Raw genomic sequence first — 14,588 nt, 5'->3', positions numbered from 1 at the left:
AATATCAAATTCAATAATTTCTATAATAAATAAAAGAAAGGGTAAAATTGTAATTACACATGCTTACCGACAAAATGGTGGGGTGAGACGAAACGACCAAATATATTTGCTTATAAGAATAAAATAGATATCAACAAAGGGAGTGTTGGAACCCACTTCTTTTGAAACATAATCTAAACAAAGGGAATGTTGGAACCCACTTCTTTTGAAACATAATCTAAACAATTCTCTTTTATACCTAGTGGGTTTTTTTATTAATTCTTTTTCCATTAAATTCATGGATGAGAGGAAAAATGGGATTTTGTAAGAGAAGCTAGGGCACATCCGAGGAGCAGCAAGAGAAGAAAGAGAACAAACCTGAAGACATTGTGTGGAAATGAGGTCTACTAGAGGGGAGTGGAAATGTGGCGATGAGGTGACGAGGATGGGGCGATGAGGCGATGAGGATAGGTGCGGGGCGAAAATGCGAAAGAGGGCGTATGAGGAAAGAACGCGATAAATGGGAAAAAATTTTACAGCGCTCCGATCTCTTTTTTTTATTTTCCCTGATAATACTCTGAAAACTCAATATTACAGAGTAAAAATTTTAGTCTATTGGGCTATCCAAACGGGCTTATTTAAAAAAAATTGGAAGTTTTTAAAAAACAACGTAAAGTAAGCCAAAACAGAGTTTTGTAGATTTCCCAAACAGGCCCTTAATCAACTATCTTTTCTGCAATTTACTTTTTAGTACAATGTAAAGAATTATATAAAAAGCAGATGTAGCTAATGAGAGGGCATGAATGAAATGAATTAATATTTTCTTCCCCAAACTTCTTCTTCTTCCCTTCACTCTTCTCCCCCAATTCTTCTCTTCTCTTCTTTACTTCTAACCCAATTCTCATCTCTCTATCATCCTCGCCTCCGTCCACGCCTCGACAAGTTCTCGTCATCGGCGGGTTGCGGCGAGTCCGGGACATTACATGAGACTCTAGAGAGAGGGACAGGAATAGAGAGAGGAGAAGAGAGGAAGAATCCGAACCTTAGTTAGTTAATTTGGATTTGGCAAAAATTCGGTACGAGTATAATACGGATAAAATTCGTATCCTAATTTTTAAATTCGTTTAAAAAATAGTTAAAAAACGGATTCGTTAATTATTCGGATACGTGATTTATACAGATATTATACGTTTACCAATTAAAAATTCGAGATAAAAAATTCGGCTATTAAATTAAATTTTTTTCCTCTAGATTTATGCTAGCCAAGTAAATTTACTTGCCGTTTATTTCATTTAGAAATAAACTTAGCTGAAAATGTGAATCAACTAGGATTCGAACTTAGGACCTCGGGTACCAACCACCAAGCCCTTTGCCACTTGCCTTTTAATATATTGCTAAACTATATTATTAGCTGATCTTTTTTTAGGAAAATGGACATCGAATCATGGCCATAGCACTGCATTATGATCAATACAAGGATGCATGGGATACAAGTGTTTTGGTTGAGGTATAATTTTTCTAAGGCTAAATTACATAAAACTCTCCTGTCAAAATCCGATTTTTCACTTTCCCCCCCTGTCATTTAAAAACCTACACTTTGCCCCCTTGTAAAATAAAAAATGTTCACAGAGGGGTACGGTGTGTACTGTGATGATAAAATGATCATTTTGTCCCTCACCATTTTCGTCTCCTCCCTCATCTTCCTCAACTGCCGCCTCGATCGGCCGCGGTTTCTCTCCATTTTTTTCTCCACCTGCTCCCCTTCTCCTCCTGCACCCTCGTCGCCCCTCGATTTCGGCGACAGTAGGGACAAAATTGTGGTGGGCGTGGATGGAGAGGTAGGTAACGACAACGAGGGCGAAGGCGAGGCGGCGGAGGAGAGCGAAGGGGGTGTTTGTGGGCGCGGACGGGGATGTGGGCGAGGGCGAGGCAGTGGAGGAGGGCGAGGCGGTGAGGTGGCGAGGCAGAGGAAGACGAAACTACAGGGAAGAGGGCGGAGGGGTATTTTTGGCATAAAAAAATATTTTATAACGAAACTCTAACGGATCACTAACTGTAGGGGCGAAGTGCACATTTTTCATTTTACAAGTAGGCAAAATGTAGGTTTTTAAATGACAGGGGGGAAAGTGAAAAATCGAGTTTTGGTAGGGGGGTTTTCTGTAATTTAGCCTTTTTCTAAAGCCTAGTAAGAAATAATGTTATAGTGTCCCGGATCATATTATTTTCTTCTGAATATTTAGTTTGATATGTTTCACATTCTTTTTATATACTTGAAGAATAGTAATATGATTGATCTTCCTCTGTTATGCTTTTGCTATTTTAAATGTAAAATGTCATGTTGAAACATGTTAAATAATCGTTGACAACAGATAATATTTTGCAATCTGAACATAATCTTTTGTCAAATTGGAAATCTGAACATAATCTTTTGTCGCATTGGACAACCATATTAAACTTTTCTTATCCGCAAAATGTGAATTTATAAATCATTTAGGAGTATAATTGTTATTTGATGCAGTCAGTGCTATATTGTTATTCTTCATTAATCATTCAGGCATTTCATTTCTTTATTTGTCAGTTCCTTGTCGGCAGGTATAATTATGTATTATCTTTTTTTCCTTTTATAGTAAGATTCTTATTTTGCAATGTCTTAGGTCCACACAGAGATATTTTTCAGTGATGGATCAATTTGGAGAGCTCACAACACTAAGAAGATACTAGAGAGGCATCCACTACAAGAAATTTCACGCCCCAGGACTCAGCGGAAGCTGGCTCGGTGCGTGTCCAGATCCTCCATATGCCTACAACACATAAGTCGTCTACAACAAAGCGATGAATAAAATAAAAGTAAACAAGTATCTAGTGATATTAGAACATGGATACAACTAAATTCTTAAAACAAGTGGAAAAGTAAAAGAACTAAACAATAATCCAAAAGTAGGTGCATCATAAGATCCCACATACAAGATATAGATACACGAACATGGCGGTCTCTACACATAGAGTACAAAAACTCTCTCTCTCTCCAACTAAAACAAAAAGGAGAGATCGACCACCTAATAGCAAAGCTCCGGCTAACTAGCTAGAGGCGACACCCTTGCCGCGGTCCTTATCCTCTTCCGGAGTGGAAGGCTCTGTAAACAAAAACAACAAAACAAAGGACGTGAAAACTATTAATCAATAGTTCCCAATGGGTAAGCCGCTGACATCAGCGAAATACACCACTGGGTTATGAAGGCATAAGTAGTGTAATTTAACATTTAGCGAAAATAAACAACTTGTATAATGAGCATGTAATAAATTTTACTAAACTACTATGCCTCTACTTAACATGAATTTCACATGTATAAGAGTTATTCTAACATGAATGAGCATGTACAACTAGCATGCACTAACTAGTATAAAATTCACATTTACAACTAGTATGATGTCAATATTTCATTTTGTTCAACATTGTTCCAATCAAGTAGGACCTACACAAGTGTAGTCTGGCTTGCGCCGCACCTAATGACCCCGTGGTAGTCAACATTCCCACTTTAGGATGAGCCTCCCCCACGGCATCCCATTTCGACGTCCAATCCCGCACGGGTGAGCTTATGTCGCATTAACTATCTCCGAAGTGCCAGCTTATGGGGAGCGACCCTCACAAGCATGTACAAATGAGCACAATGGCAAGTAAGCGTAGTCATCCGTCTCAAGTCTAATGTCATCATGTCTAAAACATAATATGAAAGCTAATGACCCGATGGTCTATCACTATGTCATAAAGTAAGAGTTTCACTATTTACTAAGTTGAATGCCACTTTATGACATTAATGTCCACTATGTCAAACATGAGTTCTATGTCTAAGAGCATGTTATACTTGTTATTTTCACTACATGAAACATGATTTCTATCCATAAATAGAGAATCCTATTCACATGCAAGGTTATATTACACTTTTCTCTCTACTACATAGAGTTTATAAAATATGATACATAATAGACTTAGGTTGGAATACTATCAATAGCGCCAAGCATTTGATGCTACTAGGTTTTCGGCCCTTGAATTAAAAAATGTACGGTTAGGATGATGTGGGCCCCTTAGGGTTCAGTGAGTTGTTGGTTTAATAGTATAATCTAACGGGTGAAAATAGTCAAAGGGTTAAATCTAACAGCGGAAAACTTGATAGCACCAAATGCATGGTGCTATCGATAGTATCCCAGCCGGACTTTACATAATATATGCATTTTAAGCATTTTAAAATTCCATTATGCTCTATCTATCACTACAACAAAACTAACTTTTAGTGGTGATTATTTTCTTAAATCCCGGCAATTACAATTGCCGCTAAATAGTTTAGTGACAAATATAGTAATTGCCGCTAATGGTGGGGTCGGTAAAAGTTATTATGGCATTTGTTTGAACAGTTGGTAAAAGACTAAAAAAATGCCGCTAAATCCTACCTAATAACAACAATTATAAGATGCCATCATAATTAATTATAATTATCACTAAAAGTATACTAAATAAATATTAAATAAGACTTATAGCGGCAATTGCAATATATATTAAAACGCTTGATCCATAATTAAATATTCCAATAAATTGAAATTAGAAAATATTTATTACAAAAGAGCAATCATGATTTGCGACAAATCACAGTTTGAATATTAAAAATAAATTTCATATATGAGTTTCAACTACAAAATGATTTTTTGAATTCCAACCAAAAAATAATAAATTCTAAACGACGTTAAGCATCTATTTTCTCGAAAAAATTCCAAATTCTAAGTGCTCAAGCTATTATTGTTTCACTTTGAAAGCTGTAGGTTTGACGTAGCTTTGGCTGTAGATTTGACATAGCAAAGCAATATCCTGCAAAAAATAAAACCGCTTTTAGTAAACTTGCAATACAGAGAATGAGCTGAGGCATTGATATCTGTCACGCCCCGGGGCCGATTTTAAAAGCCTTTTGAAAACAGAGTTGCGAAAAGCGTGCCATTTTTTTTTTTCCAACCTGGCCCACGTGACGTACAGACCCGCCACAAATACAAAGTTCCTCTGTCCACTCGGGCAGAGTCTCCTTTGTATTTGCACGGCGTACCAACGGATACAACAGGATCTGAACCACAACCTACATTTACCAATCAACAACCAAAGCATGATATGTATTTTCATACAGCTAACAATCCTTAGAATGATGCATGCCTCTAAGCACTCCTTAGGCGCTGGATGATGCAATGCACAATACAACAACCATCCTATTTAAAAGTGCTCCCCACACAGAAGCTTTTATTTTTGAACTCTAATTCATTCATCATGAAAAACCATTTGAAAACCTTTTTAAAACTGTTTCCCACACGGAGATTCTATTTTGAAAACCAGCTACCTCGAGGGGTAGAAATCCACAAAGCGTATAAATCCAATCTGAAACCAAGGATCCAAAACCACATATCTGAAAACTCCAATCTCATGTATAATAAAACATCCATAATCTCATGCATACGAGGAAAACCAACTCATTCAAACAATCACTAACCACTTCCCTCAATCATGCTAACAACCGACCCCAACACTCAACAACACTAACTGAACCCAATTTACTTACATCGACTACTAAATCGGGAAACAATACACAACCAAGGCCGTGCGCATCCCGCTATACACCCAATAGAGATCCCCGCCCACCCTCGCGATTCACCAAAAAATCCAATCCTCGTCTGTACTGTCCAACTGGGGGGAAAAGGGTGGAGACCGCAACCATGGTTTTCTCAGTGGGTACGACAAAGCCACGAGCGAAGCCGTAACACCCGCGACAATCAAACCCAGCAGATAGCCAAACAATACACCGACTCGCCGATATACAATCTAACCATCACCTACCACACATGATAATACTACAGCAACAATACACCCAAACCTGTACTTCGCTACTAGATAACAATCCGGCAAAGCACATGCCATCACACACGTACTGATAGCCACAACCTCGTACCCCCCACAACTGTGCCTGCTGATTGGCTCCCGCCCAGCACCTCCCAACCGGTTTGCCGTTGTCACCAACTGCACCGACTGATCATACCGCGCATCGCAGGACTACTCTATCCGATAACACGTACGAAGCCCTGACGATCGTGGCCAGCGATCCGGTTCATGAATACGCCGCTCTAAGCTGCCTTGACTTAATCAAGCTGGTAAGCTCTAGAACAAACAAGCGCCGGCCTAAAGCCGCCTAGGCCGAACAAACACGAGGCGTACATGCCAAACCTGAAATAGAAGCTTATGGCTAAACGCGCGATACTGAAATAGAATGCTAAGGCGTGCGTACAACGCCGAAGCTCGATCCACTCAGAATCGAAACACACGACAAAAAGTCGATGTGTTGCCTGCACCCAAGTCCATCGGAGATCTGAAAACCGAATTCAGCTGGCTCTACATGTCTATCCAACGACTAATACAATGCAATTAAGGGTGCATATAAACCAAACGATAACAAGCAATACATGTAGAGACTAAATACAGGAATAGAAAAACAGGAGAAGGAAGTGAAACGCTACTCACCGACTTACCAGCTCGAAAAGCACCCACCTGTCACTAGCGCGGACACCGGTACGCACAAGTCCGACCGGAACCTAAGAAGATCCAACAAGTCAGTATCCAATCCACTAACCAAAGCGGAATCGTTTCCCAAAACCGATCATCGTAAACTCAAGACGGAAGTGCCCGAAAACCACACCGGGTACACCAGTCGGGACCCCACTGAAAGTGTCCCGAACCACGACGCGCTGCGGCTGCCACCACCGAGTCACCCGTGCCGCGCCCAAAGCATGCTCCAATTTGGATAGCCTTGCAGGCTAACACGAGGCTGGAAACACAACAATCCGACAGCCAGAGTAACCGACGAATCCGAGTCCCGAAAGTGCTATGTTGACAACCGGAACCTCCGTCCTCACAGGCACTAGTCATTCCATCAGAACCCATCAATAATGGATGATGTGAACTCAGCCAACAAGGCAGCAACAAAACAACAAGCAACAAACACTTCGATGACGAATCAACGACGACAACCACTGCGTTTTGTCGGGACGCGAAACTGTCGCAGACGAATCAACACCACACGAAATCCTGGACTTTTCGATTTCCGCAAAGACTATCGGTCATGGACAACCAGTTCCAGAGTCAACACACACTCCATACACATTGTCCCACAGGTACCACAAGGAGAAAGAAATGCATAAAAGACCTCAATTACAATAAAATCCTATTATTTCTGTAAATTGAGCGATTCAACGTGGCTCGTTCACCGAAGACCCGAGACCCAAGTCCAGCGAGAACACATACGGACAGTCTCCCGACGTGCCGGAAGGCCATCGCTCACGATTCCGGAGCACAACGGTCGCTTGATGAGTGCGGCTGAGAACCCCGAAGGTTCAGCGAACATGGGCGCAGTCGTGGAAATTCAACCGCAACCAGGGCTAACCGACACATCGATGCCTTAAAGTGAAGGTGAGGCAACGTGACCAGCACCTGACAAACATGAAGTGCTCCACGCTCCGAAGCTCATCAGGACAGCCTCGATCAGCCGGATTAAGCGTGCGCAAACCCAAATAGCATGACCGAAACAGGCTCGACAGGGCAACACGGTCCGAAACATAGCGGAACAAGTCTGCTCGGCAAAGAATCTAAGGTGAGCACTATATGATAGCAATTTGCCTTACGATCATTCTGCCCTCCGCAAGATCGGGGAGACTCCGGGAAGTCAAACTACAAACCTCCAAAATGATCCTATTTCGGCTTGGCCGAGCAACGCTGCTCGGCCTCGGCCTTCGTCGGCACGGCGGCGCGCGCAGGCGGCCAGGAACGGTGCGGGGAGGAGAAGGAGTTAGGTGCTGCACCTCACTGGCGACTCGGAAGCGGCTGCGGCAATTGCTGTGAATCAAACCGAGCCGGACGGCTGATGGGCACGGGTTCCACGGCATGTGTCGGACAAACGGGCGGCCGGGCCGGCTCGGACGCGCGCAGAGGTTGCAGGAGTCGGCAGGGATGTCTCGGGCGGCCCCAACGCGGGGCGCGAGGAAGGGCTGCAAAGCTTGCCTGCGGCCTGGCTCGCGTCCTTGGAAAACTGCAACGGCTGAGCGCCATGCGGCGGGCGCTTCGACGGGCGACCTCGGGCGGGCGTGGCCGGCGGGGAGACATCGCGATAGGTCGGACGATCGCTGCCTTTAACGGACCCAGAGGCACTGCAGCCTCGGCCAGGCTCTAACCCGAGGGAAATAGAGAGAGGGATGGAAAGAAAGATGGATGGTGGCTCGGCGGCGGCCGGGGCTCAGCCGGCGGCGGCCGGGGGTGCGTGGCTAGGGCGGGCGAGCAAGGTGAAGGTAGCAGGGGCGACTAGGGTAGCTGGGGGCTGGCTAGGGTTAGGGTTAGGGGATCAAAACCCTAGGAGCTATAAATACCAAGGTGCAACTTTGCAAATAAGTCCACCAAACCTCAGTAATTCTTACCGAGTCCCTCACAGCACGACTAAAATGCACGAATACCCCTCCACGTGCGATCTCACGCGAAACGGTACATAAAATATGGCGACTTTTGCGAAAATACCGTTTTGCCACAACCGACCTCTTCTCGAACAACGCGTGATCTCCGCAGATCCGTCCGTCAGATTTGCGAACGGATCACACCAGTGCGATCAGCACGACGGAGACAACAAAGCTACAATTTCGTTTCGTCTTGATCGACCACGGATTCACGACAAAATCCAACCTTCCTTTCAACAGAAGAAAACACACCTAAATACATATAGAATATGTATTTTTGGATTTTCTCGAAATTCGTGCGTCGAACTCAAAATCCGTTAGCGCCATCAGTTCCAGAATAGCTGAACCGGTCGAAACGAGCTATTGGACTGCTATGAACAGAGTCCGGTACGAGCCAGAAGCCAACTTCCCACCGTGGCTTCTCCGGAAAATCGAGTTACTATTCACTTTAAGTGAAACTTGGAAATCGCGTAGAATTTTCGTTTTAACTCGTTTTCACCCGAAACTTGACGAGTGATTTTGTAATTAAATTACACACGAAAACATCGTCAACTGAGAGTTTAGCTACACTGCAAAAATCTCAGTCCTTACAATATCTATAATGCTTCTATTACCATCTACTGCTGAATCTTGATCTAATTACTACCTTATTATATAGGTAAGTAGTTGTAATTGGATAACATCTACCATCTACCTGTTGTTCAAGACGGGCTTGAGTAAATTAAAGTTCTACAGTCAGATCATAGTAATCAGAAAATAGCAGAAAGCTCACCAAGTCATCATGGCAAAATCTCAATAAAGCCAACCCAACTTGAAAGACAACTTTCATACTGTAGCACACTGGACCTTTGCAAATTGCGAGGTTCGAGTGTTTGATGTGTACTCCGAACTTTTCCACACTTGGTGGAAGGCCGTAGATGGTATTCCGGCCTAAAAGTTCGATTTCTAGAGTTTTGACTTTGTCCTGAGAGTTTTCACTCTCAGGGACCGGTCCCTGATAAGAGAGACCGGTCCCCTCAGAACAGTGCTGCGGCAGGGCTTGAGGCAACCGGTCCCTGGCTGAGAGAGACCGGTTCCCGAACGCGTGTTTTGCAGGATGGGTTCGAAAGACCGGTCCCTGGCGGGGAGAGACCGGTTCCCGAATGTTGGTTTTGCGGGATGAACTGAGAGACCGGTCCCAGGTGTTGGGGAGACCGGTCCCTCAGCGCGAAAACTGCCCCAACCGGGCAGTGCACAGGGTGATTCTTTGAGGGGCTTATATGGATTTTGTTGCTTCTAAGGGCCTTAAGGCCATTTACACCCTCTCACTCTCTCATTTCTCCCCCCTCTTATACTTCTAGAGAGAGAAGAAGGAGGAGAAGAAGAAGAAGAAGTTGGAGGAGAGCAAGATCTTGAGGCTTGGAGCATCTTTCTCTCCCTTTTGCTCACCATTGGAGGCTTGGGGCTTGGGCTAGGAGCTCGATAGAGGATCAATCTACAACCCTAAAGCATTTTGAGCTTGGTTTGGATCTCCTCTTGAGGTTACTTGCATATTTCTCCCCTCTAGACCTATTTTTGGTAGATTTTGGGAGATGAAACCCTAGAAATGAGATTTAGGATTTATTTTGGGGATTTTTGATTTAAGGGCTTGGAGACCTAATTGATGGGTTTAGAACCTTCCTCTAGGTTGGGTTGGAAAGGTTATTACTCTTTTTGGAAGCTTCGGAAGGGATTTCATCACATGAGGTGAGTTATGCCCTCTATGCTTAGATGGTTAAGATTGAGCTTTTCGATGTTCGTTTCGATTGTTTAACCCTTTTTCCTACATCTTTAGGGTGCTAGGAGACTAGTGGACACCTTTGTCGGAGCTTATGAAGGGTTTCGGTATCATCGGTGGGTTTGGCTTCATGAACACGGGGCAAAATGGCCCCTATGTTTTCTCTACTTGTCGTATAGTATTTTTGAATGCAAATCCATGCTAACTATGAATTATGTGAATTTTAGAATACTTAAAATGCATGCATTATGTATGATGAAAATTTCACTCTATATAGTAGAGCCTTGTGGATATGCTGCATGCATGTGAAAAGTAATTGCATTAGCGAGTGAAAAACTTGTCTTCTATGTTTAAAATGACTCATATTATGCATTCGGGAACATAATTATCATGTTTGGACTCGTTGAACAAAAGTGTCATAAAGGGGCACTTGAAACTAGTAAACTATGAAAATGCAACATAGAGATATAGTGATAGGCCATTGGACATCGACTATATTCCATGTTAGAGACATGATGACATAGTGATAGGCCTTTGTGACATTCGATATATTCCATGTTCATAGACATGAGGACTTGAGACTTGAGATAGACTTATGCGCATGCTCGCCATTGTGCTCATTCGCACATGCTTGTGAGGGTCGCTCCCTACAAGCCGGCACTCCGGAGTTAGCCATCGCGATACGTTCGCCGTGCAGGATTAGGCGCCGAAGTGGATTGCCATGGAAAAGGCTCATCCCTAAGAGTGGGGATGTTGACTACCACGGGGCCATTAGGCACGGCACCGGCCAGACAGCCTACGGGTGGGTCTTACAGGCCAAACAGCCTTCGGGTGGGTCTTCATGCCAGACAGCCTTCGGGTGGGTCTTATCAAAGTTGAACCTTAAACAGTCAAAGTGACAGGTGGACATTGACTAGAATAGTAAACAATGACGTCTTTACTATTTACATTGTGGACATTGGGTTAGTTGCATACTTATGCATTTACATGTGGGATACTCTTGTGCATATACTTATAGTAGTTGCTTTCTTACTTATGCAAATCATGCTAAGTAGAGACGTCATGGTTGAGTAGTATTCATATTTATTTTCTAGTTGTTCTTACCACTTTTGCTTATACTTATACACTGACCCTCTTTTTGTAACTTTTGGGCCTAGTGGCGCATTTCACTGAAGTCAGTAATTGCCCACTGGGAACTATTATTTAATAGTTCTCACGCCCCCTATTTTATGATTTTATTTCAGAGCCTTCGGCACCTGCGGAGGCACGGGATCGCGGCAAGGGAGTCGCGTAGCTAATTAGCGGGGAGCTACTGTTGAGCTTAGGTGGTTTACTCTTTCTTTTTGTACTAGAGAGAGAGAGAGATTTTGAGTACCATGTATAGAGAGACCACCTATATACTCTTATGTTTAGTTTTGTATTTGAGATTTCCTTTGTACTACTTTGTGGCTCTATTAGTGGATTTCAGTTTTATACTTACACCTCTGTTGTAGAACATAGTTATTTATTTTGCTCTGATATCGTTAGATTTCTTTGTTCTACTGCTTTATTTATCGTTTTGTTTTAGACGCCTTGTATGTTTTAGACATATGGCGGGTCTGGGCACGCGCCGGGCGGGCTTCCGCTGGATTCCGGGGCGTGACACATACCCTGCGTAAAAGATATTTTGAAATTTGAGAGTGATAATGTAAGTCACCTTGTAGGAAAACATGCAAGAATTTACATAGAGAGCAATATTCCTAGTCAAATTAATGTAGTAAGAAATTCTTACTTCAAGAGAAAAAGACAAGCTTTCATGCAAATTATTTTCAATGTGAGTATAGTGTCACGAGATCGATTTTATAAATTCTTAGGTGGTTCTGGGTTGCACAATAATTGGAAATAATGACTTGGATGACCTTATTGTGTTTAATATATGAAGCATGACGATACTAACCTCATACAGGAAAACATCCCAAATGCGAAGAACCAAAGGAAACAGAAATGAATATGAAAATACAGTTATGAACCATTGGCTTGCGTGCATGCTTGGGTTTATCTTTTCTTCAGAAAAATGTTGCCCCAACTTTGGCATGTACTCATTCACTAATTGCTCAAACTGAAATAGGTATTGCTGTACAAGTGGCAGACCTACCTGTTCCACAAGTACAAATATAAGTGCTAGTCTAAAATGCTGAAGCATTGCAAGTGGAGATGAATATAAACTCATGGGCAACTATATGGCCTCTTCCCACAAACAATGATGAACCAAGAAGCAATGAAAAATAATTAAACAAAAATGTCATCTCAACATCAAAATGAAGGTACGTATTTATTTAAAAACAAGAAATTTTGAAATATTTTTAATTACCCGATACAACCTTTCCATTGGTGCATGAACAGCCCCCTTCAATAAAGCAACTACTAGCCAAAAAGCATCCTCTTCACTCATGTAAAGAAGTAACAGACCTGCTAAAAATCCCATACCCTGCAATAAAAAACAGCTGCATTATAGATATCCAAGAGCTAACTATTCAATTATGTCAGTTACAACTTTCAAAATCTTAGTTTTTCTTTAGTATCTAGACTCAAACCTGAACATATCCAACATCCCTGTCATAGACAGAGTATGCCTTTAGAACATCCCTGTCATTTATAGGCGTTTATCTTTCTGTACTTTAAAGTCATATGAGCTTAAAGTACAAATCATCCAATGCTAGGCAATATTAAAGAATATCATAAAATCATCTGCATTTAATTGCATAGAACTTGACAATTAATAGAAAATAAAGTATAAGTAACTAAGGCCAAAAACTCTAAATTTTTTATTTGGCAACAAGAGTAAAGAATATGGATGAAGAAATTAAACGATTTTTACATACATATTTTTATGCCGATAAAAAAGCTTGTATGTGTGATTTTGGGCACACCCATTTATCTATAAAATGGAAAACTACTAGTCGTAAAAGCACACCTGGATACTGCTATCATTACATCCACAGTAAAGCTTCCCCTGGACTTGGACTAAAGACCTTACATGCTTGTTTGGGTTAAGAAACTTGGAGTTCCCATTCCAGGGCAGTAACTGAAAAAGGAAAAAAATGTCATCGTGAACAACAAACTGCGAAACAAGTGGTTGGAAAAGATAAACTAACGGCATCCAAAAGCACCTTAACACTAGCTCCTTGTGGAGTGAAGCAAGCAATGATATTTGAGACGATTAAGTTATGAACTTGCTCTTTTGTGTCATGCACTCAACACAATGATGATCTCTATCTTGAATGGCCCATACCTGTTCACACACCATTACTTCATATTTACAAACATATTAGCACACTACTATAGTAGCAGACAACATTAGAACCATATACCTTTATAAATTTGTCAAGAGAGCCACTGTACAATCTCTCCCCTGAGTTTGATATTGCCAAACTGGTGACTGCTTTTGAATGTTCACGAAATTCATTGACAGGATGGAGGAGGCGGTCGCTGCCTTCCCAAACCTATTGTGTTACAAATAATACATATCAGGTCTAGAAATCTTGGCAAAATGATTGCTAACTGTTTCTGCATGTTCAGATCTTAAATCAAAAGAAATATATATATATATATATATATATATATATATATATACACACACACATATATCATGGCATAACATTCTTATGAAAGTTTATTCTCAAAAAAACATTCTTGTGAAAGATGATTACGGAATTTCTCATTTCTTAAGATGTTGATGTTCATCTTAGCCTCATGGCCCTCACCTAGAACTTCTGCTTCTGCAGATTGGCTTCTGTAATATTATGCTGCATCTCCTTCCACCATATGTGGCTTTTTAGCGCACACTGAACAAAGTTACCATTATGTTCAACAAGTATCGTATTGAGATACTTAATAGCAGCAAGTTAAACCGAGCTAATCATATGGTGATATGACTCCAGAAAGGAGTCTATTGATCTGTCATTTGTATTTTCTTAATGCTATATAATGTCTAAGCCTGTATTTGCACTTCAAATAACAATATCTATGTTTCAATCTGGATCCTGATTCAAGCTTGGTACACAAGCTAGATAATTTCATATACTGGTGCAAAATCAATCTTGTTCATAAAACCCATTTTCCAAGCCACTAGATTCTTCAAAACCAATGATGTATATTCATATTATTATTGCATAAATGCATTATCGAGCACTAGAAAATCCAAAAGCATTTATTTATCTTTATTGTCCCATCTGAGTGTCTAGAAAAAATCAAATGTTTGTGGTAAATTATTGACAACACTTCTCCATTTGTAGCGCAATCTACATGAACCAACTCTTTATGACTCCACATATCCTACAGCCAGAAAAATATA

The 14,588-nt window shown here is 41.5% G+C and overlaps 1 protein-coding gene across 1 annotated transcript; it reads right to left on the bottom strand.

The window, feature by feature from the left end:
• LOC109709079 (EVI5-like protein) lies at nt 9,221-14,351 on the bottom strand. The gene is made up of 7 exons (XM_020231150.1): nt 14,319-14,351; nt 13,606-13,737; nt 13,267-13,319; nt 12,829-12,880; nt 12,606-12,722; nt 12,191-12,389; nt 9,221-9,330 (listed from the first exon to the last, which is right to left on the bottom strand). The coding sequence occupies exons 1-7, from the start codon at nt 14,349-14,351 to the stop codon at nt 9,221-9,223; spliced, it is 696 nt and encodes a 231-aa protein (XP_020086739.1).

Source organism: Ananas comosus, linkage group 4 (assembly GCF_001540865.1).
Source record: "Ananas comosus cultivar F153 linkage group 4, ASM154086v1, whole genome shotgun sequence".
Lineage (NCBI taxonomy): Eukaryota > Viridiplantae > Streptophyta > Magnoliopsida > Poales > Bromeliaceae > Ananas > Ananas comosus.
The sequence above is the reverse complement of the archived record's forward strand: the minus strand, read 5'-3'. Positions and strand labels throughout refer to the sequence as shown.